General features: G+C 35.4%; 1 protein-coding gene across 2 annotated transcripts in view; it reads left to right on the top strand.

Moving 5' to 3' along the window:
- The window catches only part of RAP1B (RAP1B, member of RAS oncogene family), a 28231-nt gene extending 6552 nt beyond the window's left edge, over window positions 1-21679 (top strand). For both annotated transcript variants that reach the window (XM_014061749.2, XM_087723464.1), the window contains exons 2-8: window positions 5372-5455; window positions 11044-11112; window positions 11535-11591; window positions 12819-12959; window positions 14698-14841; window positions 15924-16039; window positions 20440-21679. In XM_014061749.2, the coding sequence (XP_013917224.1) occupies window positions 5399-5455; window positions 11044-11112; window positions 11535-11591; window positions 12819-12959; window positions 14698-14841; window positions 15924-16010 (555 nt within the window). In that variant the 5' untranslated portion in view covers window positions 5372-5398 and the 3' untranslated portion in view covers window positions 16011-16039; window positions 20440-21679. The remainder of the gene's footprint in view (window positions 1-5371; window positions 5456-11043; window positions 11113-11534; window positions 11592-12818; window positions 12960-14697; window positions 14842-15923; window positions 16040-20439) is intronic.
- Window positions 21680-27209: the final 5530 nt, after the last annotated feature.

Genomic DNA, 27209 nt, shown 5'->3' with positions numbered 1-27209 from the left:
AGAGGTTCCAAAAATTTTTGAAACCCATCACTGCTACACACACACACACACACACAGAGAGAGAGAGAGAGAGAGACTGACAGAGAGAGAGAGAGAGAAAGAGAAATAAATAAATAAATAAATAAATAAAAGAAAAAAGAAAGAAAAAGAGAGAGAGATGAAAGAAAAAAGGGACAGACAAAAGGAGGAAAGAGAGAGAAAGAAAGAAAGAAAGAAAGAAAGAAAGAAAGAAAGAAAGAAAACATATGGCCGGCAAGCCACTCCCACAAAGGAGGCCACACCCACAGTTGGTTCCAAAAAAATTTGAAACCCACCACTGTGTTGGCCCTTTTTCTCGCCGCCTCCTGTACTTAAAAAAATAAGACCTTCCCAAAACTAAGCCCAAGTGCTTATTTTCAAGCCCAAAAGAAAATAAGACTAGGTCTTTTTTTAGGGAATACACGGTATAATTGTGACTTGTGCCTGACACTGTTAATTGCACCATTGCTTGATCTAATAATCAATATTAAAAAATTCATAGTGCCACTCTTAACTATGCCATTGGCTTACTAGTCACATTGAATATTTTGAAAAATGCTTGTCAAAACTTTTTTGCAACATACTATGTCTTCTGCAGTCATAAAGACACACAGTAATTTATCTTTAAGTCTTTCCCAAAGACAAATATTTTTTAAAAGAATGCATTTTGACTCAAATATATATCAGTTTTAAAATCAAGGGGTTTCTTACAGTAATTTCAACATCTTCAAAAGATTTCTTAATACATATGTTACATCCCCGTAGTTTCTAATCCAAAAATTAGTCTAGCATATTGTTCTTCAGTCAAACTGTCAGTCATTTTACCTTTACATAAGGCAAAGCCTGACAGTTTTAAGCCCAAACTTTAAATATGTAAATTAACATCTTTTAGGGGGAAATCCTATTGATTATAAACTATAGGAAATCTTGTGTAATCTTGATTATGTCAAATCATGGATAAAGTAGCTTATACATTTGTTACCAAGTAACAAAATAATAGATATTGCCTATTCTGCTCCTGTTACTCAATTTTGAAACCAGGCCAATAGTATTACTAAATTAGCTGTTAGAAGAGACAGTACTATTTAAATGCGTCTATATAAAAATGTTTTTATCATTTTGTGATCTTTATAATTTGAAGATATTGGGATCAACTAAAGTTGGCAGGTGGCATTTGTACTTGCTTCGTTGTGCATTTTCTTATAAAATGTGTTACATTTATTTTTCAGACTAAAGTATTTTTATTTTTATTTGCTTTAAGAAAATAGTTGCAATAAAGCACCCTGGAGCTAATTGGAAGACCTCGGAAAAACTAAATTTTGTTCAATATGAAGCTGCTTGATTTTTTTTTTAAACTTTGCAGATTGGATGACATTAACTTTGCCTATAGATTCAGTTCAATCATAATGTCTAGCTTTCAAAAACCTAATTGGCCCACAACTAGTCTGCTTCAAGAATTGCATTCTTTCATATTTAATGTCGAAGGTGTAGGCTTGTCTGTTTCAATAGGCATTTCTCTAGATAACACACTGTTTCAAGGCTTTGCTGTTAAGACTTATAGTTGATAAGAGTCATTTATAATCTTGGACTATGATATATAGTTAGAAATAAGAGGAAATACATGGGATGGCAGATTGTTAGCTCATTGTTGTGTAGGGAAGCACAGTAGTGCTTGGCGGTAAATGACATCTGATTTTGCGTACATTTTTAAAAATCAAAATAGAATAAAATACCATCAGAATTCCTAAACTGAATGGAGCATCATCTAATGTCAATAAAGGCCATTCACATCAAGGGAATTGAACACAAAAGCTTTCTTCCAAAGCAGGGAATCAATATCACAAGCTAGAACAGGCAATTAAATGAAGCAGCATGCTTGATTTAGAGAAGAGACCTTGTTTGTTTCAGCAGGCAATACTAAGGGCGCACATTTTCTTTAGAAAAAGAGTAAAATTTTCTTAAACAAATCATGCCTGTTTCTTTCATATTGATTGTGTTGTTAAAGCATATTTAGCAAATGCTGTGTTTTTTCCATGACTTCTGTAAAATTGCATTAAAAGGTCTAGTTATTGTTAATTTTTAATATAGCTCAGCTTTGCTTATGGCAGTTGGCTACAATTTATATTTCCAAATGTGGGTTTATATATAAAAAGCATTAGGGTTAAATAATCAACAGTTCATCAAAAACATCCAAGCCAATTCTTAAAAATACATATTTTGCTTTTAGACTTTAGATTGCTTCAAATTTGTTTTGTTGAAAAAATAGCTGTTATACTTTATTTAAAGCATATATTTATATCCAACAAAGCTATATTATATTTGAACATAGTAGGGCACACTAGAGCAAAATGATTACTTAAATTATAGGTAGATGACCACAAGTTGTTATGCAAATGACTAGTGAAGAAACAATAAAGCAAATAGAGGGAGTTCTGACTTCTCTAGATAAAGGGTGTAGATGAAAAAAGCAGTTTATGTCTTTTGTTCTCAAGACTGAGTTACGCAGCTTCAAGCTCCTACATCTGAGCACACATGCAAAATGCAGTAAGTCTAGTAGTTATCCATATACTTTATACACATATGTAAAGTTGCATTCATTCATTTATAATAAAATGCTCATGCATAAAATTTTATTCCTGTTATATGCATGTATAAATTTTATAAAATATAACTGCATAACATTTCATTTAAATTTCACAGACATTCTGCTATAACAGGCACCCTTTCCCTCATATGGTGCTTCAACAACATGTTATGAATATCAATATCCCTGAGAATGACTATTGATAATTACAACAGAAATATCTTGGTGAGGCAGAAGAATACTATTCTCCATAAAAGCAGGAAAAAGGATCTTTGTTCAGAATATGTATACAATATAATTAGCTATATGCTGAAATTTCTCTAAAAAGGCACATATTTTTGTATCCTAAATTAACAGGGATCTGAATTAACATTTCCAGTAGTTTTAAATATACGGACAGGTAATTTTTGTCTTACATCTGGTCATTTAACGACAGTTTGAAGTTACAACAGCTCAGAAAGAGTTCTTTACAACTCTGAACCCCACGTCAGAAGTTCCCTTCCATGCATGGAAGAGAGCTACCTACCCTCCTTTACACTCCGTAAAGCACTTCTGGCCATCATAAAACATTGCTTCCCTGAAGTCATGTGATTGTGATCTAGGTACTTGGTAATATGTTGTCACTTATGATTGGTTGCCAAGCTCCTGCAATCATGAGATTGCCATTTGCAGTCTTTGCTGACTTCCCCAGAAGGCAAGCTGCTGCTGCCTGCCAAAGGATTTCCCCTCCTCTCCATGCATGGGGAGACAGAAATTCTTCATTAGGCTGCCCAAATGAAGTTTGGATCGTTATGATCCATGCTTCATTTTTGCTGGCCAGCACAGGAGTGCTGGCCAGAGGCTTGGGAAATTCTTGCACTAGGCTGGAGAAACTTAAGTGGGGATCCTGAAGATCAGAGTGCATGGAGGGCAGCTGCCTACCTTCTGTTGACAGGCAGCTTTTTCGCTCCATCCACTTGATGACCTTTGTGGTTATGTAACAACCATAATAGGAAGAAATGGGATTGTATTTGTTGGGTGAAGTCTTGCTTAAAAATCACTTTTCTGAATGACCAAATTCTGACCTTGGCATTCTTAATACAATTCAACAAAGTTTTATTTGTATGTGCACAGCTTGGCTTTGAAGATTCTTGAATTCTAATTTCTCATCAGCTTTGGATGACTGACTGTACGAACACCTATTCTAAAATGGTAAAGATAATTTTCCTAAATAACTCACCCACACAGAGGTGCAGAACGTTTTTTGCCTTAGATACAAGGTTTTGATAAAAAGAGAAGAGACTATTGAAGGCCTTTTGGCAGTTTCGTAGGATTTGTAAGCTTGTGTGCATCAGTTTTTTGTTTGTTTTTTTGCAAAACTAATATCCTGTGATTGTAGTCTCCTTTCTCTCCTCTGTTCATGTTTATCAGTGTGGACAAAATATAAAATATATTTGATTTAAAACTCCAAATAAAAATGTTGACTTTTATAAGTAGGCTGCATTCTGATGGAACAAAAATCGAAACAACCTGAATGCTCCATTGCCAGTTGTAGAGGGGAAAAACCACAGTGCATTCTGTCTCACCTAATTGTCTGTATTTATATTTTAATACTAAACATGACCCCAAAAAATAAAATAACACACTTAGATGAGTATTGATTTTAGGATTTTTCTCTTGAACTATATTAGCCTGCAGTGTGGATTAGTACACATTTTTGTATAAAGGTGCATTAGGCTATTCATCAATGCCTGGGTCTTGCAGTAACAATACTATATATTTTGGTTGGCTAGATGGGTTTTTTCAGTTACGTCTTTATGAAATCACACCTATACTGTCTAACACTTAATGTATCTGAATAGAATTCTGTTCACACAAACTTTACTTACTGAATCAAATGACTTGTTACTAGAATATATGTGGCTTGTTTTTGCACTTAGTACAAAATGACCAGATCTAGGATATTCCAATGGAATATTAGTGTTCTGTATTAAAGCAGAATTTGAAACTTTTAAAATGTTCTACCATGAGATCTTTGCTTCCTTATTTCTTGTCAATATAAATGGTAGTTCATTGTGAGTGCTATCTACAACACAGCACACATAAAATTGGCCACTAAAATGATTTAAAACAAAGCAATGTAAGAAGTAAATGCATCAGTGTTTGCATAAACAGTCACAAAATTCTGAGTCCAGTAAAAGAGCAACAGGGGTTTTAGGAGACGTTTCAATGCAGTGCACAAAATATATACAGTGGTGCTTAAAAGTTTTTTTTTAAAAAAAATTCAATATTTGTGCATAAAAATGACCTAAAATATGACCTATTTTTCACACAAATCCTTAAAACTAAATAAAGAGAACCCAATTAAATGAGTGAAATACATTGTACCTGTTCATTTATTCACTTGAGGAAAATGATCCAAAATTGCATAGTTTGTGGTAAAAGCCTCTGGGATTATCAGTTCATTTTCCAATGTTCAACATAGTCCTTAATCTCACTATCTGCTTTTTCGGAGAGATTTTGCAGTTCCTGTTCTTTGGTGCATCTCACTTAAGAGCTGCTATCAAAGACAGTAGCACTTAGCAGATATGTGTATATCATTCTTCTTCACTGCAAACCTTAAAAATATAGTGAGTATGTTGCATGAGTGCAGCCAATGTCTTTTCCAATTGTGTTCCTAAGAATTATCTTCAATGTTCAGCTTGTACAGTAAAATAGTTTTTTCCCCAAGGTTTGACTTACTTTAGACTTGACACATGTATATTTGCAACCTATTTCTTTGTATTGCAGGTTTTAAGGTGATTTAAGATTTACATCATGCGCGAATATAAACTAGTAGTTCTTGGTTCGGGAGGTGTTGGGAAGTCTGCATTGGTAAGTAGTATTCACCTTCATCTTACTGATTTATAAGCATAGGGAATTAATACGTTGCATCTACAGCTCAGGGTGACTAAACTTCAGGTGACTTCTGTGCAGAAGAATATTGTATTCTATTGTGAAATTCAATTTTTAGAATCAAATTGATTTCTATAAAAAATAACATAACAAAGCAAAGTGAAGATATGTGGGAATGACCTTGGCAGACAGGAGAAAGAGCTGGATAACAATTAAAAGGCAACATAGTCCAGAGAAACCATGGGGGCATGGAAAATGTCTCAGAAGGGACCCTTTCTGGTGTTTTGGGGTGTAAAGGCAGGGAGAAGAGATATGCTTTCAGATTTGCAAGATTCTTTTAATGTGGCCTTACAGTAGAGTTAAAGTTAGTACTTGTGGGTGTTCTTCTTGTTTGGATTATCTTGCAAATCTGACAGCAAAATGATCTAAAATACTTCTATTCTTACATTTAGTGCTGAAACAACTCAAGTATTGTCAGCAAGGGAGTATAGGAATTCTTAAATTCCTTCCAAGCAAATGGAAAATTTGAAGGCTTCAGAAGCTCACCTCTTGTTTAGAACTCAAACAAAAGTTTTTCCTCACAAACTTGTTTTAGATCTTTGACAACCCCAGAATGATACTATAAATAAATGGCTAAGTACTTTATTCCTATGAGCATGCACATAGCAAAATCAAGTGAAAGGATGCTGGAGTCCTCTTTTGGTGCACATATTCTTTGTCTATAAAACACTATACTGATTGGAAATACCTATTTTGCATTTTAAAAATCCAGTTATCTGAGCTATTGCAAGCATTTAGTAGTTAGTAATACTTCCTAAAAATCAGATCTTTGGAAGAATTTAAATTGATCTAAAGGCAGAATAGCGATTCCGTTTTGTTAGTGGTTAATGCATTAGGCAAGAAACTGGGAGATCATGAGTTTTAGTCCCATTTTAGGCATGAAGCCAAAAGAGTGACCTTGAACCAATCACACATACTCAGCCCTAGGAAGCAGGCAGTGGCAAATCCAAAAACTTGCCAAGAAAAGTACAGGACTATCCAGGCAGTCACTTGAAGTCAAAAAACAACTTGGAGGTATGCACACCAAGAGTGAAACTATAGCATTTAATTCAGAAAACTTTTTAAAAATATCTTCTATAGAGTGAAAGAAAACTTAGTGTCTGGGATGATGAAAGAACTTACCATAGACCAATATTAGCTGTTAAATTTAAAGATTACTTTGTTTAAAAAGCAAACAAAGAATTTAGGTTGTTGATGATGGATTCTCTGAGGAGTATAAAGTCACCTGTTGCATTGTTCAAAATTATTTTGGAAGGTCACCTTGGATTGCAAGGTACTGATGAAGTCAGTGGAAATCTGGTTAGTCTACTATGTGTTCTAAATGGGGTTTTAATATTTCACAATGTACATTGTCAGTGAGCATGCCATTTGGTATTGCAGAAAATAAAAACTGTTTTGCTTGACAATGTAAATTTTGGGCTCAGTTGTGGTCGTGAGTAAAGGAGTGTATGCAGAAATTTAAAATGTAGTCCTTCCTTAATGACACTAATAGGGACCAGAATTTCCATTGCTAAGTTGTACAGTTGATAGGCAAAATATAACTGCACACTTAGTGATGTCAGATTTGTTAGTCTTGCTTATTTTTAGGCAAGGACCTCATGCTTCTCCTGCTCTTTGCAGAAAACCAGCAGCTTTCTCATGAAAGACCAAGCTAGGCTTCCTTTGTGAACAGTGGGAAGAAGATGATAGTGAAAGTTGGTGAAAGACACGGTGGCAGAGGAGGGTGGAGGTGGAACAAAAAGAGTAAAGATGGGAGGAAATAGGTGGGTGGGGGAGTTGAAGCATATTCCTGCAATTGCAGATGAAGGCGAGTTACCAAATGCCTAAATTTTGATCCCATGACGGGGGCACTACAGTAGCCATAACTTTAAGGACTTGTTGTAAGTACCGTTTGTTCAATACTGTCATTACTTCAGTCAATGAATGGTCATTAATAAATGAGTACCTATATAGTGGTTATAGAAGGTCTATATGCCCCCTTTAAAATACCACAAAAATGGACAAATATATATATGTGGCTGGAAAAGATTATAAAATAGCACATTGACTTTAAACCAGAAATATTTTTGTTGGGGATTTTACCTGAAACCTATAGTAAGGAGAATGCATATTTAATTAATCATGTATTAACTGCAGCTAGAATTGTATTCACACAAAACTGGAAAAGTGAAGAGATCCCTACAGAGGAGAATGTGATTAGGAAAATATTAGACTGTGCAGAAATGATAGATTAACACTTGCAATTAAGGAGAAAGAACAAACTGAATACTACACGACGTGTGAATTATTTTATCAATGGTTGGAAAATAAAAATGGAACTTAAAAATAGGGAAATAAAAAAGATTAATAAAATATAGAAAATGTTAAGAGAGAGACGCAAACACTATGATTATCATTATTTTTATGCCTGAGGATTATAATGTTTAATACTACTATTACATTTTTATTAGGAGACACGTTAAGAGGGAGAAGTGAATATGTTTATTATGTTCAATATTAGTATTGTAAAATCAGAGAATTAATATTAATGTAATGAATATTGTGGTAAATTTTGATTATTATTGCACAAATATATTTGTACCCAGATGACACACTGTTTAATGAAAGATGGAATTATTATAATAAAAAATATATCATGTATGTGAGATGTAAAAAAGTCAGACCAAGTTAAATCACTTTAGATATTTTTCAACTTTTATTTAAAAAAACAAACTGTAATCTTTTAGGGGGGAAATAACAATAAAATACCAAACAATAATGTGATTGTTTTAAGAATGCCCAGCTAATGACTTGTTGAAGTACCTTTTGATTCTATGACAGCATTCCGTTTTTTGGAGTAGGAGCCTATCAGCATAGCACATCTTGCCTTGGGAATCTTTTCCTTACAAACCACTCAGATTGAAAGGGCATTTCCTGTGCACAGCTCTCTTCAGGTCACCCCACAGATTTTCAATTGGATATAGGTCCAGTCTCTGGCTGGACCATTCCAAAACCTTGATCTTCTGATGAAACCATTTTTTTTGTTGATTTGGAGGTATGCTTTGGTGATCATGTTGATAGGTGAAATTCCTCTTCAGGATTTTAGCAGAGGTCTGAAGGTTTTGTGTCAAAATTCCCTGATATTTGACACTGTTCAAATTCTCTTCACCTTGACTAAAGCCTCAGTTTCAGCTGGGAAAAAAAACAGACCCAAAGCATAATGCTGCCACTACCATATTTCCCTATGGTATACTTTTAGTGATGTGTAGTCTCATTTTTGCAGCAAACATTTTTTGCAATTAATGACCAAAATGTTCAACCTTGGTCTCATCAAACCATAATACGCTTTCCCACATTGGTTTGTCAGACAAACGTATCTGGGCTTGGATGTTTTTCTTTGTAAGAAAAGGCTTCCATCTTGCCACTCTATCTCACAGCTCAGACATACGAAGAATACAGGAGATTGTTGTCACATGTAGTATATACGCAGAAATTCCTGCAACTACTGTATTTTTTGGAGTATAAGACACACAGTTCACCGACAAAAGGGCGACCGACAAAAGCGCGCCCGACTAAACCGCGGTGACAAAACCACGAGTTCTAAAGCACGGTGACGAATGAGCGCTGAAGCGCGCCGACAACAGCGCAGCAACAGAAGCGCACTGTAAACCTTACCCTAAACCTAACCCTTACCTTAACTTAAATCACGCTTCTGTCGTCGCGCTGTTGTCGTCGCGTTGATGACGTTGCGTTGATGACGTTGCAGTTTTAGCGCCACGGTTTTGTTGGGTCACGAAGACACACCAGAGTATAAGACACAGCAAGGTTTTGAAGAGAAATTTTTTAAAAAAAAGTTTTTGCACTCTGCAGACCGCCCCAAAACAGCCTATTTTTCATGAAAACGGACCCTCTCCCCCCCCCAAAAAAGGGCATGAATAGCCTTTAGGAGGCTTGTTGAGTGTTCGGGGGGGGGGGATGAGCAAAAAATGGCCTGTTTTTCACAAATATGGGCCCGTTTTTTGTCAAAAAAAAGGGCATGGATAGCCTTTAGGAAGCTTATAGAGTGCTGCTGGGGGCTGGGGTGTGTGTCAAAAAATGGGCCATTTTTCGCTCCTTTCTGCCCTCCACTTTTTGCTCATTTCTGCCCTCCACAGCCCCCAGGAGGTCTCTGAAAGCTTTCTAAAAGCTATGCACCACCATTTTGATGAAGGAGGCGGAGTTTCGGGAGGCAAAAAATTCAGTGTATAAGATGCATCCAGATCTTCAGCCTCTTTTTTTGAGGGAAAAAGGTCCGTCTTATACGGTACTTTAATGATGATGTAGGCAACCCCTGAGACCTATTTTCTTCTAGTTTTTAGAGGGACATCCAGTTCTTGATAATGTCACTGTTGTGCCATATTTTCTTCACTTGTTGATGATTGTCTTCATTGTGTTCCATGATATATCCAATGCCCTAGAAGTTTTTTTGTACCCTTCTCGTGACTGATACCTTCCAGTAATGAGATCCCTTTGAAGTTTTCTGAGTTCTTTGCAGACCATGGCTTTGGCTGTAAATGTCACTACAATAGCTGAACTTTATATGGGCTTAATCACAGTCATTTTAATTGATGGCAAATGTGTACTGAGTAGTATGTAACATCAGTTTGAATGTGATTGGTTAATTCTGAACACAGCACATTCTTATATGAGGGTGTGCACACATGCAACCATATTATTGTATGTTTTTGATGCTTATTTTAACCTCTAAAATATTCAGTTTATTTTTCAATTGAATTGTACAGCTTCAAGTTACATTAAAGGTGGAAAAAAATCTGAAGTGATTTAACTTGGTCTGATTTTTTTACATCTCAAAAACTTGGCATTTTTACAGGGACATATAGATCTTCTATAACCACTGTATATTCTATAACAACCTCTATAACCATGTACTTCTTGTTTAATGACCATTCATTGACTTAAATTATGACAGTTTTGAATAAATGGTGGTTTTAACAGGAGGTGTAGACTTTTTATATCTACCATATGTCATAGTGAACAATTGTAAAACTGAATGTACAAACAACTGCAACACTGGAAATTCATCTGACTTAGATGTGTATGGGGTAAAAGCATAAATGATATAACTGAAATTCTGATTTTTTTTCACCTATTTAAATATTAACATTTGCTTAGATTTTCTTCCTTTTTTACAATGCTTGAATAAAGAATATGGTTTCAGTTTCTTTTTGAATGTGTTCATTTTATAATTTGTAGGTGTGAACTTTGATATTGCCTGAATTTAAATAGAAATATTGTAATAAAGATGATTTTAGCAGGACAAATTATTTAAAGCTGAGTCCTTTAAAGCATTGCTCATAATTCAGTCTGAGTTTAAATTAGTGACCCAGTGTTCTAAGGCAACTGCTTAAAAGAACTTACAGTAACGTAGGGCTTTATTTGTCCTGAAATTTTTATGAACTTTCCAGTCTTTGAGGTATTGTTAAAAAAAATTCAAATAAACTCTGTGTACACCCTGCCTTTTATTGTAGACTGTACAGTTCGTTCAAGGAATATTTGTTGAAAAATATGATCCAACGATAGAAGATTCCTACAGAAAGGTATGTGCATTTTTTAAATTATAAATTTACTTAGTACTTAATATTAAGAAAAATAGTCTTAGCACTTCAAAGAAGAAAGCATGATGGAGTAATAAAGATGTATGTAGAGTTCAAAGGCTTTTGATTGAAAGAATTGGGTGTAAAGAAATGGGAGTTCAAGAAAAACTAGGAAACTGCTATTAGAAATTCATAATGCTGGACAAAGTATAAGAAAAAAGAATAAGAAAATCTGCAACAAGATGAATGGATTTGATTTCAGTAGCAGTAATTTTGCTGTCATATTACATAAACCTTTATCCTTTAACAGTTTGCCAACTTCTTTGAACATGCCAAGAGCAAACCTCCTTGCATTGTGGATATATTTAATAAAGTCAATTAACTATTTATGCTTCAGTAAAACTTTGCTTCTGTTCTTTTGACAGCAAGTTGAAGTAGATGCACAACAATGTATGCTTGAAATCCTAGACACAGCAGGAACGGTATGTAAAATGAAGCTACTGTACAACTTTATGAAATAAAATGGTATTTCTGATTTCAAATAGCATGTTACTTAAGAAATCACAAATTATTTTTATCGCTGTTATTTAGTTACAAGCATACAAATAACATTCCTGTAAAATAAGACTAATTTCAAGAGGAAAGAGAAAATGTGAGGTGTAAGCTATGTTTTCAGTTTAGAAAGGTGATTGGATTGCCATTTAAAATTTCAGTTGTACTAGAATTTTGATATTTGGTACCTATTTAAAAAGAGTTCAGATATTACATAGTATGTTGGCATTTGATTACTATCCTTTCCATCAGTCATGATTCCCAGACTGGTTCAAGGAATTGGAGAAATCCTTGGTACACTGGCAACAGCTTAATATAAGTGTTATCTATGTACAGCATAGCATGATGTTAAATTTGCTATTGTTTCTACCTAGTTAGGCAACTGAAGTTCATTTAATGTCATTTCACCATTTTATAATACATTCTTAAGAAATAATTATCTTTGAAGAAAAAGCATTCAAAAGTTGAATGATTTGAAAGAAAGGCCATGTGCAGTTTGAACAAGGGGTAGGTGCAGCCTCAGGAAGAAGGCCTGGTGCAGCCAGCAGGTGATTCACTAAGAGCCAGGCCAATCGCATATCATCAGCAGCAGGAGGAAGAAGAGACAGTGAAGGTCATCTGGGATATGTGAAACTTTGCACTACAGTGCCAGACTGGGGCTTCCTGAGGCAATTACAGCTTTGTACCATGCTGCTAGGGTTTCCTGGGACAACTTCTCTTCATGCTAAGGACCTGGGCTGGAACTTTCTAGGGCAGCTGCAGCTTTGCCCCACACTCCTGGGTGACTATGCTTCATCCTGCAGGGCTGGGGCAACTGCCTTTCATGCTGCAGGCCTAGGGCTTCCTGGAATGCCTATGCTTTACGGTGCAGTGTTGATACACATGACCCCGGGACACTGTAGTCATCATAAATATGAATCAGTTGCCAAGCATACAATTTTTTATCATGGGAGGGCGCAATGGTAAGTGTGAAAATGGTGATAAGTTACCTTTTCAGTTGTTGTAACTTTGAACAGTCACTAAATGAAAGGTTATAAGACAAGGAATACCTGTAAAAAGTTATCTGTATTTAAACAATAGTTGCTTATGTTTATAATATTGATATAAAAGGAAAATACAGGCCAGTTTTGAATTCTCCATTTCTCTTTGTATTATAGGAACAATTTACAGCAATGAGAGACCTCTACATGAAAAATGGTCAAGGATTTGCTTTAGTTTATTCCATCACAGCACAATCCACATTTAATGATTTGCAGGATCTACGAGAACAAATTCTTCGAGTCAAAGACACTGATGATGTAAGTAACGTTTTTTTCCCTTTTGCAAGAAGATGGATGTAAAGAATATATTAAGTAGATGCCTTTTTTCCCTGCTACCTGTCACCTTGCTGATTTCTCCCATTAGTAGACTGATTGTTTTCTTGACTTTTTTCTTGTTTTCTATATGTGGAAATAAACTTTTAAAGCTATATTTGGCATTTGTTGCAAGTCTTAGTTCATTCTGAACCTTAGTTTTTCTGACTTTATTCTTGCAGATTCGGGCTATTAGCTGGTATTCTATTTTATTTAATGTCTTATCTATTATTTATAAGACATCTTATAACAGTCTCATTCAGTAATCTTATTGGCTCATAACACGATTAATAAAACATTGTGCCATTATAACTGATAACCCATACTCCCTACTCACTGGCTCATCCTCATCTAACCTAATGCTTGGGGTAGAACAAGGTCTTCAAGGCATTCAAGAAAATTAAAAGTGTAGTGCCCTGTCCAGTTCTTGAATGGGAGGCTATTTGAAAGTAGGAGCAGTTATAGGAAATAGGTACCTTAGAGCCCACCACATAACAGCTTATCAAGGAAGAGACCTGAGCATTCTCACCCTATCTAACTTGTTGGAGTGGGCATCCTCAGGGAGAGGCAGTGATCTTGTGCCATGTGATGCTTTAAAGATGCACCTTGAATTGTACTCAGAAAGCAACTAGAAGTCAGTACAGTTTGCACAGCAATGGTGTAACATAGATAAACAATGGGACACTCGAAACTGCTGATTGCTACCTGTTTTTTAGTTTGAAGGTAGTTTCAACTTTGGTGTCAGCAGGTTACCAGAAATTATATGCTGGGTTATTAAAACCTTCTCCATATAATCATTCTTTTCAGAAAGATATTACAAATGTTTTAAAATTACATTGCATTAGAAATTTCAAATGAATCTTAAAATGGCTAAAATAGCCTAGAATATACATAAAAATGGAATAATTGTAACAAATTGCATTTTTCTGTAATACCATTCATTGAACAAATGCATCTTTCTGGAACATTAATTACCATAATAACAGAAAACAAAATCTAAAACTTGAAAACTTCAGTGGAAAGTTCTGTAATATCTTTGACTTGTAATTTGGTGAAGTAGGTACCTTACATGCATGCATACATACCCATATGCAAAGCACAGGAAATGAGAAACAAATAGTAAGAAATTAAAAGCATCAAATAAGAAAAGGAAATATTGTATTTTATACCTCATTCAAATGTTTCACTACAATTTTCTATCCTTCCTTCCAGCATGAGCATTTATTCATAATTTTGTTCTTTATAATTCTAATCTATTTTGAGAATCTCATCCACTCCATCAATGTTTCTTGGTATTCCTTTCCTTGCAATCCCTTCATAATCATCCTGAGTTGTGTAAGTAGTTTCGAAACCCTGTATGTATGTTTATTTTTCTACATCTCTGATTACATGCAAAATGGTTGCTGAATAAATTTGAGTTTACATAAACTACATTAAAATCAAGAAAATTGAAAACACAATTTTCTTATGAAAACTTTTCAACTTCATTGAAAGAAAAATAAGAGATAACTTTTATTGTCATTACTGTGAGCATCACTGTGATAGTTCAAGAACCTTTACCATTTAATTTTCAAATAATTTATTTTTAAAATATATTTAATTGCTTTTATAACACCCAATTTCTAATAGCCATTCAGTAAATCATGTATCATTTTAATACATGTACATTGTTTTGTCATTTTAGGTTCCAATGATTCTGGTTGGCAATAAGTGCGACTTGGAAGATGAACGAGTTGTGGGAAAGGAACAAGGACAAAATTTAGCAAGGCAGTGGAATAATTGTGCATTTTTAGAATCTTCTGCAAAATCAAAGATAAATGTTAATGAGGTAAAGAGAATAAAGTATTTATAATATTTTTATTTGTCCAAGGCACACTTCTTCTTCATTAACAGTATTTGTCAATGTTTGTTTGTTTGTTTGTTTATTGAATTTATATTGCCACCTATTCGCCCATAGGTGAATATGCTTACAGAATGGCCGTATATTCCTTTCTAATTTAAAATGTAAGACATTTTTGTTTCAAAATGGTGGTTAATTTAGTGAGCTATGTTAATCATTAATTTTAGTAGTACTTAAGTGAAGACTGGGAATTCTGAATAAATAGCACGATGAAGTAGATATTATTTAATATCATGGTTTTAGAATTTTAAAATTAAGACTTGGGGTTATGACGCAGCCTGCGTTTATGAATGAATGAATGAATCACTTTTGCCCAGTCTGCTTTAACTGGGAGGAATATTTGAAAAGACATACAATTGATAACTAAATATCTTGAAAATTTCTCAAATAAGTATCATCGTAATATAGAGCTATATAATTTTGTAGTAGGTTTATTCCCTTCTTGTGCAGCACATAGGACTTCATAGTTCTGCAAGTGGTGCATTGCAGCATATTTTCATAGCAAATAAGAAGAATAAATGAGGAAGACAGTATGTCCCTACTTCAGTATAACAGAAATTTTAAAATATTACATAAGTTAAATGGGACTGTTGCTAAGGCTAATCATGATCCAGTTTAATGCATTACAACAGTGTCCCCCAACCTTTCATGGTTGGTGCCCCGGCATGCGGGTGGGTAAGAGGGGATGATTTTGTACAAGACGCAGGCACTTATACACATATGCACACACAGCTTTATTTTTGTGAACTGTGGACATGCACACACACTACTTGGGTGAGTGAGCTGCGAACACCACCACCCACACGAGTGGGGCTGCAAGCACCAGTGCCTGCTATTTGTATGAGTCAGACTATGTGCGCGCACACCGACCTACCACTAACGTGGCCCTGATGTGAATAGGCCACAGCCTGGTAGAGAACTGCGGCTCACGGATTGGGGGCCCCTGCATTACAAGATATGTATAACAGGATTTAATTTCTATATTAAATGAAATGAATTCTTCTTTACAGATCTTTTATGACCTTGTGCGACAAATTAACAGAAAAACTCCTGTGCCTGGAAAAGCACGCAAAAAGTCATCATGTCAGTTACTTTAATACATGTATGTACTGTAGCACTGAGCCAGGTAAGATTGCAAGTGGAAGATAGCCTACTATAAAAGTTACTTCTAGTGGTAAATTATAAAATATTATATTGAATTTTTAAAGTTCTTCTTGAAGTATTAAATAATATGAATCCCTTATATATAAATGGAAATTATACACTGTTTATCTTGGATCCAAATGTCCCGCATTCAAATATAAAAGAAAAGCTTTAATTATTATAATGTCCTTCATGCAGCAGAACTTTGGTAGAACTCCATGCGGTTCCACCACAAAACCGCGGAGGACAAAATCGCGCTCGACGAAAGCGCGCATTTGACGTCATCACAGCGCGACGAAAACATCGCGCTGTGATCGAAAAATGTAAAAATAAAGCGAAAACCTTACCCTAACCCCCCCAAACCTAACCCTTAACCTAAGCCTAAATCTAACCCTAAACCTAACCGTTAACGTAACGCTAAACCTAACGCTAACCCTTAACCTAACACTAAATGTAACCCTAACGCTCTAACCCTAACCCTTAACCTAACCCTAACCTTAACCCTAAACCTAAACCTAACCCTTACCTTTATGTGAATCGGCTTGCTTTAATTTTAATTTTATTTCAATTTTTAATTTTTTTCATCGCGCTGTGATGACGTCACATGCGTGCTTTCGTCGAGCGCAATTTTGTCCTCCGCGGTTTTGACGGGTCACGCTCCATGCTGGTCCTTGGAGCAGTTTTTAAATAATAGAGAATTATGCTTTGATATTTGGGCTATAAAGGTCTTATTACATTCCAATATCTGTCTAAAAAGAGAACTGAAATAATAATAATAACCTGCTTAGTTGCTGCAAGATGATTGCACAGGCTTATTACAAATAACAGCATGACAAAGTAGCAATGATGGGGCATTTGAAGATTTATAAAAAAATACCATCTGCTTGCAAGCAAGAACTGGTAGGACATAAAATACAGATAGTAATAGAAGATAAAGAAGATAAAGTACTCTGGGACTTTGGAATTCAAACTGACAGGCAACTGCTATATAATATCCCAGACGTAACAATTGTTGATAAGAAAAAGTACCTGGAGATAGCAGACTAGAGAGAAGAACTGGAGAAGATAATACAAAAACCAGAAATAGAATGACTGTGGAGTGGTGAAAGAAAGCAAAGGTAGTACCTGTAATAATAGGTACCTTCATTGCAATTCCAAAACAACTGGAGCATCACTTGAATACCACTGGCATTGACAAATTCACCATCAGTCAATTGCCAAAGGAAACTTTACTCGGAACAGCTTATGCTGCAGTGGTACCTCTAACTTTATCGGACATGAGCTTCTACCTATCTCATGTCCTTAGGAAAGACTTGATAGGTGGATGAAAATGCTAAATCCAATCTGAACATTTGGCTACCTGTGCAAACCATGTATACTAATACGTAGAATTAGCAAGATGGCACATCTTGTATTCTAGTATCTAATAATCGACAATAGTGAAAAATAAAATCTGTTTTGGGATCCATTCTCCGAATCACCGTTAACCTTTTTTGGCTCGGGTGTTGAAAGCGTGCACGGCATGCAATAACACGCGCGCGGATGCCCATACCCATAATTCAATCCCCTCTGCACACCTCTCATAAATGTATGCATGACACCACCCCCACTCCCCCCCTGTGCATGCGTGCATGACCCCCGTCACCCTTCTGAAGTCTGGGAAGGGCAAAAACAGCCTCCCCCGGCACCCCAGAGGCCCTCCGGAAGCGACCCATTTCCGAACTTCCGATAGGCCCGTTTTTTGCCCTCCCCAGGTTTTAGAGGCTTTCCTGAAGCCTGGGGAGGGCGAAAACGCGAAAACGCCCTCCCTCAGCCCTTCGGAGGCCTTTTGAAGGGTGAAAATCAGCTCGCCGGCGTGCTCATGCGCGCTGCAGCTGACCTAGGGCAAGAGCTCATGTGCCCTCAGAGATGGCTCCACGTGCCACCTGTGGCATGCGTGCCAAAGGTTCGCCACCACAGCTTTAAAGTATGAAATATTATAGAGATACAGATATATATGTATGTATATAAAATTGTCTAATTCCAGCACTAAGTGAGCTAAGCTCACTTCAGTAGATTTAAGTTATATGAACCTTCACAACTTGTCCTATTTCCTTATGTTGGCAAGCTAGCACAAAATAAGTGCATTGAGCTACAAGATTTTAAAGATATTCTTGTCTTGAAATTCATTTCAGTATTCTGTAAATCAGATTATTGTTCCATTTTCCAAATGCTGGACCATTGAAATCTTGTGGGTACTACTAGTTTTCCACAGTGAATAAAGGAGCCTCCAAAATAAGAATATTCTCATAACCACAAAAGGTTTTGGCTCACAGATTAGCCTTCTAGAAACTCTGGTTTGGAAAGAGGCCTGTTGTGAACTCTGAATATTCAGAATGTTCCATTTTAGTGTTACAATAATCTGTTAAGGAACTCTCCACCAAAGTTATACCAAACCTCAAGCAATACTTATAAACTGTGAGTTTCTTGATTGTGGGACCAAGCTGGTTTTGTTTTCATAATTAGAATAGTTTAAAATGTCAATTTCTAATTCATTTTTATTGATAAGTTCATTGTTATTGCTCATAATGAATAAAGTGCATCCTAAGAATTACTTAATTTTCAAAATGTGTTACCTGTTTGAATGCTTCAAAATATCTTTAGAAGTATACTAAATCTTGGTGAAAATATAGTACTAAAAAGTATAATTTGAAGTGAATCTTATGATGATGTTATTTCCATTTTACACATCTCTCTAATGGTAAAATCACTTGGATTTAAATACTTTAGAAATTTTTCTGGGCCTGTTTCTTTAATTTCATCCTTTTAAAAAAAATCCATCTATTTGAAGTTCAAGGAACCATTAAGCATTTTCACTAAAATAATTTGCTTGCCCTTGTGAGGACTGCTTATATGAGAGTAATACCATTTTGAAATTAGGCTTCAATAAGATGAGCAGAAAATGAGATTTGTTTCTTATTACTAGAAGATTTAGCAGCTGTAAAAAAATTAAAACGAGTAGTGGACTTCGCTGGAACAGAAGTACTGTACTTTCTCTCCTCTCTGTGTTTCGCCCCCCCAAAAAAGAAACTCTCTAGAACAGATATTACTAATGTAAGATGCATTGTAATGTGGAGAAGAATCCCCCTTCCTGCCTCATTTGACAAATTATTTTTGTTGATTGAAGTAGAGCAGCATTTTATTTTAAATCATATTTTACTTAGCAGTTAAATATTTGAAAACAGCTCACAATTCCTAGGTTTTGTAATTATCTCCTGAAATTTTCAAAGTTGAATAAATATTATTGTATCATGCTTGCTACGTTATCTTGAAATAATAACATCTTCTTATTTAACCAGCAATTGTTTGCTCTTCGTTACAGCACAACCCAAAACAATCTTCTCATTTGGTGTTCAGTTCTTTAGCCAGGCCTATTAAACTTGGAAGTGCTTACGTTCTATCCACTTTTATTCTTCTGTTAGTTAAATAAGCTTCATTACCATCTTCCTGTTCATTTGCTTAGGTTGGTATTTGTAGAGTTGGTGTTTGAACTTTTATCAGTTGGTGTCCACCAGCCAATGGAAGAATGGAATCCTCACTTCCTGAATATATGGTTCCACCACAAAACCGCGGAGGACAAAATCGCGCTCGATGAAAGCGCGCATTTGACGTCATCACAGCGCGACGAAAACATCGCGCTGTGATTGAAAAATGTAAAAATAAAGCAAAAACCTTACCCTAACCCCCCCAAACCTAACCCTAAACCTAACCCTAAATCTAACCCTAAACCTAACCGTTAACGTAACGCTAAACCTAACGCTAACCCTTAACCTAACGCTAAACGTAACCCTAACGCTCTAACCCTAACCCTTAACCTAACCCTAACCCTTACCTTTATGTGAATTGGCTTGCTTTAATTTTAATTTTATTTCAATTTTTAATTTTTTTCATCGCGCTGTGATGACGTCACATGCGCGCTTTCGTCGAGCGCGATTTTGTCCTCCGCGGTTTTGACGGGTCACGGAATATATAGATATATGTTAGAAGATTTGGGGTTTTACAAAAAAAAGGGGGGGCCCAAAGCGAATCCTATAAAGTGCTAGGTGAATGCGATATTACTTCAATTTTGACCTAGTAAAATATCTATCTGCTTATTTTAAATAAAAGGGATAATGTAAATAAAAAGAATTTTAAGTGCGCTTTTTCATAAAATCTGTTGCCTGGAAGAAGCTCCTGCAAGTTCATAACTATTGTGGATCAAATGCTTGAGTTGTTGAATTAATTAAGAATAGTACATAATCCAAGTTACACAAATAAACTAATGCTTTTGACAATTTAAGAGCAGGAGTTCTCTTTAGCTGTAGGTAACTATAGCAGCTAATTCTCTGTTTTTCTTTGCTGCAGGTCTGAAGAACTGTTGCCGACTACAACAGTGCCAGCATTCCAACTTTATTAAAACTACCAACATCTTAAATGGACTTTCCTGTGGTGGTACCCTTATAAAATGGATGACAGCTACATCAGTTTGCACATTCTAATCACTTTCCAGTGTCACAAGAGATTTCTACGTATACATAATCTAAATGTATGCAACTGGTAAAACCAGAGCCTACATCCAGTATTACCAGTGAGAGACATTGTTCATCTACCAATGTTGTACATGTATGAAACCCGTACTGTATACTGCAACAAACCCCATACTTCCTATTGGAGAGTACAATAATGTAAATCATAAAAGCACCACTATTTTAGCATAATAAAAGAAAGTCCAAAGAGCTCCTATATAGACTACTCCAGATAACTTTGCTTCATTGGTATTTGTAGCTTATTGTAACTTTTTTAAAAAATACAGGATCATCATTGTATTGTACAAAAGCGCTTTGATTAACACAACAGCTATATAGTTTTTTAATTTTAGGATAAAAAAAACCTGTGGAGACAGTGAACTAGTGTCTTTAAAATGAGTCCTTTCAGTATAATGTCTGTCTAAAGACATTGCCTTTAATATCTGTTGGGAAGGAAATGTCCAGATTTTTCAACCTTTTATCGTATGTTTCCTTTTCCTTGTTTACATAGGGAACAATGTTTATAGTTGTGTGTACAGTGGGGGTCTACAACAAGAAGTGTATATTTTAAAACAATTTTTTAATGATTTAACAATTTTTTGTAAATCATTTTTGGGCTTCTGCAGCTGTAGATTCTCACTGTGAATTCCCTTGCTTGCTCATGCATAAGTGTATTTGCAATACCAAATATACAGGTTTAGTACTTTTGCCTGTTAGTGATTGTTTTACATGTGTAACGTTTTGGTTGAGATATTAAATGGTGGACGAGTACTGTGGATGTGAATGTGGGAAGTAATTTTAATCATGTGTAATTGGTCCCAAGGCCTAAGTTGCAGTAATTACCTTTTTGCAGATTTATTTAACAATGCCTTGTTGCTTTGTATGCATTGTTTGGGTGTAAAGATTGTGTGTAAAATCCAACAGGGAGCCACAGTATTTAAATTGACAACCTAATGTTACAACTGCTTTGAGGTGGCCAAATGTAAACTAAAAGCCTTAATTAAAAGTGGTGCAATTTTGTATGACTTAGCATCAGTAGTTCAATAAATTGGATTGCCATGCAAGGGCTTGCATTACAACTACCTGTTCTGTAACAGATTGTTTTGTGTAATGTTTTAATCTCATTAATGAAATGTTAAAATTATCCAAATAGCAGAATTTATTCTATAAAGAGCCTGTCAGTTTTATACATCTCCAACCTCTTTTTCCATTGACCCAATTGGTAGCCCCAACTAGTATCTCAGCTCCATAAGGACAAGCCAGTATAGGCAATGGTGAAACATTGTGGGAACAGTAGTGTAAATGTTTGAAGGATATCCCATTGCCTATATATCTAAGATATGGCTTTGTACTACTAAAGATACCTATGATTTGTTTCAATAGAAATTCTGCAGAGTTTGATCTGTATCCACTGAGAAATGTGAATATTCCATGGTTGGTGCACTGAAGAAATCAACACAATAGGTTGATTTTGTCTTGCCCCAGAAAGGAGAGAATGCATAACTAGATCTTTGTATTTGGCTTCTCATTCCTTCCAGTCATTTCCCTTCTTTCATCCTAGATAAGGTTCTGTTTCTCTTAACTGTTTCTTTTGTGCCTATCTGACTGCTTTGTTTTCTTGGACTATCCTTAGCTCCCAGGCTTTTTTGAAACTAATGGATTAAGAAGATACCACATCTGTCATTCTAAGACATTCATGTTTATCAGAATTCTGATTATCCGTTTTAGTATCCATCCACTTTTTTCCATGGCAAACATCACACTCCTCTGTAACTTGGTCTGCCTTTCTATAGATAGGGCTATTTATATGCTTTTTTTTTACAAAATTGACCTTTTTTGACTCATGCAGGCATACATTTAGATGCAGTGCTAGAAATCTATACAGTATAAAAACACTTAGAAAAAACTTTAATTGCTTACCTATAAATTACAAGATTTAATCTAGCTCTATAGAAATGAACAACTTTTATAATTTTGCCACAAATCCCAGGTGCTTTGACTTCTTCCTCAGGACATGGGTCACAGTTAGTGCAGTGGTTAAGGCATCAGGATAGAGAGAACTAAAGAGACTCTGAGTTCTACTCCTACCTTAGTCACAAAGCAAACTAGGTGACTGAACTAGTCACTTTCTCTGAGCCCTAGGAAAGAGGCAGTGGCAAACCTGAAAAATCTTGACAAGAAAACTGAAGGAACTTGTCCAGGCATTCTCCAAGAATCTGATACAATTGAATGGAAGGGGGCAAAACGTAAGGTATAGAACATGGTTCATCACTTCCCTGATATATTGACTCTTCCATGTTTATAGATGGCAACTCAAAATATTACTTTTAAATCAGAAAGTTACTATGATGAGAAAGCGAATTTCCTTTCAAGCACTGCAGAGAATAATTGTTATCAATAATGCTATCAGAATCGCTTAACCTGACATTGGGGGTTTACATAATACACTTGGGAACTTCAGAATGGATGTGATAGCAAAAATACCCATCAAGTAAATCAAAGCAGGACATGATCATTCATGGACAATTCATTCTTCCAGGACAAAATATAATATATCCTTAAAAGCACTAATATATTTGAAGGGAATCCAATATCAAGTTTGGTTTCTTGATTGATACCACCAGACCTCAGAAAATGAAATTTCAAACTTTATTTCCAAAACCTAAAACAAATTGCCACAGCAAAATACATTTGAGTCCAAGATGAGAGATTGTATGTTGTATTATTTCTTGACCAAGGGGGAAGGGTTTTATGCTTTTCTCCCAATTCCTTTCATCTTGCCAATCTTCAAAGACAGAAAGAGTAGATGAACACCTACTAGTTCCTTATCAGGGTGATCATGGTTTTTGGGAATGTTATTAGCACATGATCTAATCTACCCATCATTTTGAATTTGAATTAACAAGATCCAGCCTATATTCCAATTTGAATTGCAGTGTATACACTACAGCATCCACTATATCAGTACTTCAATTCTTTTTAATATTCCCCTAAGAAAAGGGGATTCTTGTTCCCCTTTAGAAGTGTGAAGGACACTCGATGTCTACATTTATGAGGCATTGTGTGATTAATACGGTTTTTTTTCAAATAAAGGTTTAAAGCAGGTGGTTTCTTATTGAATTCCATTGGCTCCAAAAAGGCCTTTCAATTTTAATTTGAATTACTCATGTTTCTAGCCCATCATCACCTTTCGGATATGTACAGTGGTTTCCTCCCTCATATGTAGCTGAGAAAGGAACACTAAATATGTACAGTGACTACTATTTCCTGTTTGAAGAATATCCATGCCTCCTCTAGAAAAATCTTAGACCCTTATCAGGACTGGTAATTTTCATTCTGTTTTTTTCATACTGTGATTAGGGATTCTTTTATTGTTATATTAATTGCAACTGTGCCATAAAAGGACTGGAAGGAATGAGAAACCTGACCGAAATAAGATAATTTTTTCTGCATTGGGAAATTAACTTATTGTGTGGGTGCTTCTTCCACATAAATCTTTCATAATAAGGCTATTTTTCTTTTCCAATATTGTCTTCCGGTGGTAGAATATCAACAATTGAAAAGTTAGTATCAATATTTAGAGTAAAGAAAGTAGAGGAATATGCCAAAGCTTGAATTATGTTCAAGCTTTGGCATGTTTCTCTACTTTCTTTGCTCTAAATATTGATACTTTCCTCTGCATTGAAGTAGGAAGAGGAAATATTGAAGATTTCCTCTGCATTGAAAAACAAATAGCTTTTTTATTCTTTGCAACCATGAATTTAAAGGGATCCTAAGATAAAATACTGAAATGTAATTGGTTTTTATGATAATAAAGATGAAGGGTACCAGAGCAACCAGAAGATTCAGACAGCATCTCCTTCACAAAAGAGACAAGTATTCACCCGCTGTATTGGAAAAATGGAAAATGCTCACTGAAATCTTGTCTTGTAATCTTAGCATTTTAATAAATACTCTTTTTTAGATTCTTTTATTTGGAGTAACTGCTTCTAATCTAGCTGCAAGGAGGGAGACAAAGTTGACATTAACTTTCCTACCATTTTATAAATACTAGCTTAATTGAGTTGCAATCATTTTAGGAAGTAATGTGCAGTAGCTGAAATATGCACACAAAAATGCTCTGAGGCAGATTTTACATAGTTCATAAATCTACAATTTACTGGGGGGTTTCACATGCCAGCAGCTGGAGGAGTTACAGGATTTTGTACAGCTGATCAAACATGCAGAGGCAAAGCAGGAAGTAAATTCCTGGGAGGGTTGAGTAGTTATAGGATGTATAAAACTATACATCTATCCACTGGTAGTTGGTTTCTACTTAAGAGATTTACAGCATGGTATTTAGTAGTATATCTTGAGTTATTTAGGGAGTTATGGTATCGGTGTTTGATACCTTCAACTTGTACTTTGCAATATAGAAAGAACTCAATAATCCAATTATTAACTACATCAATATTTTACCTTTGCCACAAAATACAGCACTAAGATAAAGCACAATGTTTACATTCTCACAATGCTTCTGAATTCCGGATAATGAACTTTTATTTTAGACTTAACAATTATCATTACTAATTTAACAATATCAGGTCTGTTTTAATTTGTTATAGATGTGTCTGCCCTTAAAACACTGTAGATCAACAATCTGTTCAAAACATCAAACTTGTGCTGTGGATTCAGGAATTATTTTAATCTGAATAGAAGTATATGTGCATCACAATTAGAATTAAATTACATTGTTAGAAGACTATCTTATAAACTTTGCCATCTATTTTTGCCATTTGGATTTTACAAAATATTTGGTGTATTCCATGCTTTATTAAAGCAGGAGAGAGCATTCCTAGCTGACCTATTTATTCTGTGAAATTTATAAGCAACATTTTTTTTTTAAATCAGCATTATTCTGGATGGTGAATGTAACTGGTACTGCTAGATTCAAATGACAAAAATGTTAGCAAAAAAATACTATTTATTGCTTTCCCCTGGGAAAAGGCTGAAATGATCTTTTTAACAGGCTATATACACAATTTCTATGAAACTTGCCAAATTGTACTATACATACTATAATTATACTATTATACCTGTTACCATATTTCCATATGCAAGCTGCTATATTCTAGATTCGATTATTTTATTTCTGTCTTCATGTTAAGCAACTTATTTATTTAAAGAATTATTTAAACTGTGATATCTGAAGCAAGACTAATAAATAAGGAGCAAGTCCCCAACTTGCAACAGCTCAATAGTGATTGTTCAAAGTTACAGCACTGAAAAAAATGAGTTATGAACATTTTTCACACTTACAACTATTACAGCATCCCCTTGATCATGTGATCAAAATTCAGACCCTAGGTAACTGACTCACATTATGATGGTTGCAGTGTCCCAGGATCATGTGATCCCCTTTTGTGACCTTCTGACCAACAAAGTCAATGGGGTATCCAGATCCACCTAACAACCGTGTTACTAATTTAACAACTGCCATGATTCACATAACAACCATGGCAAGAAACATTGTAAAAGGGGGCAAAATTCACTTAACAAATGTCTTCCTTAGCAACAGAAATTTTGGGCCCAATTGTGGTCGTTAGTCGAGGAGACTACCTTTATATAAATTTTAAATTATAAGATTTTATTTGTAACTCATCCCCCCACCCACACACACGCAAGTTTTGCTTGGGCTTACAAGTAGACATTTTATTTGGAAAAAATCTAAAAACACTAAAACAGAAGCATCTTAAAATTAATTAAATAAAAATATCACACACACACACACACACACATTTTCAACCTGTTAGCATAAGAGTATTCAAGTGTTATCTAGTTCAAGTGGTCTCCAACCTTGGCAACTTTAAGACCTGTGGACTTCAACTCCCAGAGGGTTGAAGTCCACAAGTCTTAAAGTTGCCAAGGTTGGAGACCAGTGATTCTAGTTCATTGGGTTTGTTTCCCAGTATCTAATCTGGATGGCAGAAATTTGTTAATTACATGGGAGTATAGGGAATTATATTACTTATGTTATCCAGCAGCCAAATCTGATCTCGAGTGATTTACTTTTGAATAAAAAAGCCAGTTTGGTTAGTGATTAAGATACCAGGCTAGAAACCGGAAAACCGAGTCTCACTTTAGGTTTGAAAGCCTGCTGGGTGACTTTGGTCCAGTCACTCGCTCTTTCAGCCCATCCCACCTCACCGGGTTGTAGTTGTGGGGAAATGGGGATTTAGAATATTAGCTTTGTTCGCAGTCTTGAGTTATTTATAAAAGTAATAAAGGCAGAATATTTAATGCAGACTACTGCAGATAAAATCTTTTCTCCCAGTGGATTTTATCCACAGTAAAAATTTTATCCACAGTAAAATTTCCAAAAATAACCAAGACTCTATCTGCACATAGAGCCCAGAGATAACCCTTGTTTATCTCCCAATGCTGTTTCACCAAAGAAGTTCAAATCTAGCGGGCGTCAAATGATCTCTTATCGCAGCAACGGGAAACAAGCAGGTCTCTCTCTATACATCGATGAGGATCTAATCCTCCAATGCGGTAGAGGGCGCCCTCCTTGTTGATCTGAGGACAGGAACTCCATGAACGTGCCTTTTTCAAGGCAGTTAACGGATT

The sequence above is a fragment of the Thamnophis sirtalis genome, unplaced genomic scaffold (genome assembly GCF_051295495.1).
Source record: "Thamnophis sirtalis isolate CommonGarterSnake01/CBP01778 unplaced genomic scaffold, rThaSir2_p1.2 scaffold_9, whole genome shotgun sequence".
In the NCBI taxonomy this organism is placed as follows: Eukaryota; Metazoa; Chordata; class Lepidosauria; order Squamata; family Natricidae; genus Thamnophis; species Thamnophis sirtalis.
This window is presented reverse-complemented; position numbering and strand designations above follow the sequence as displayed.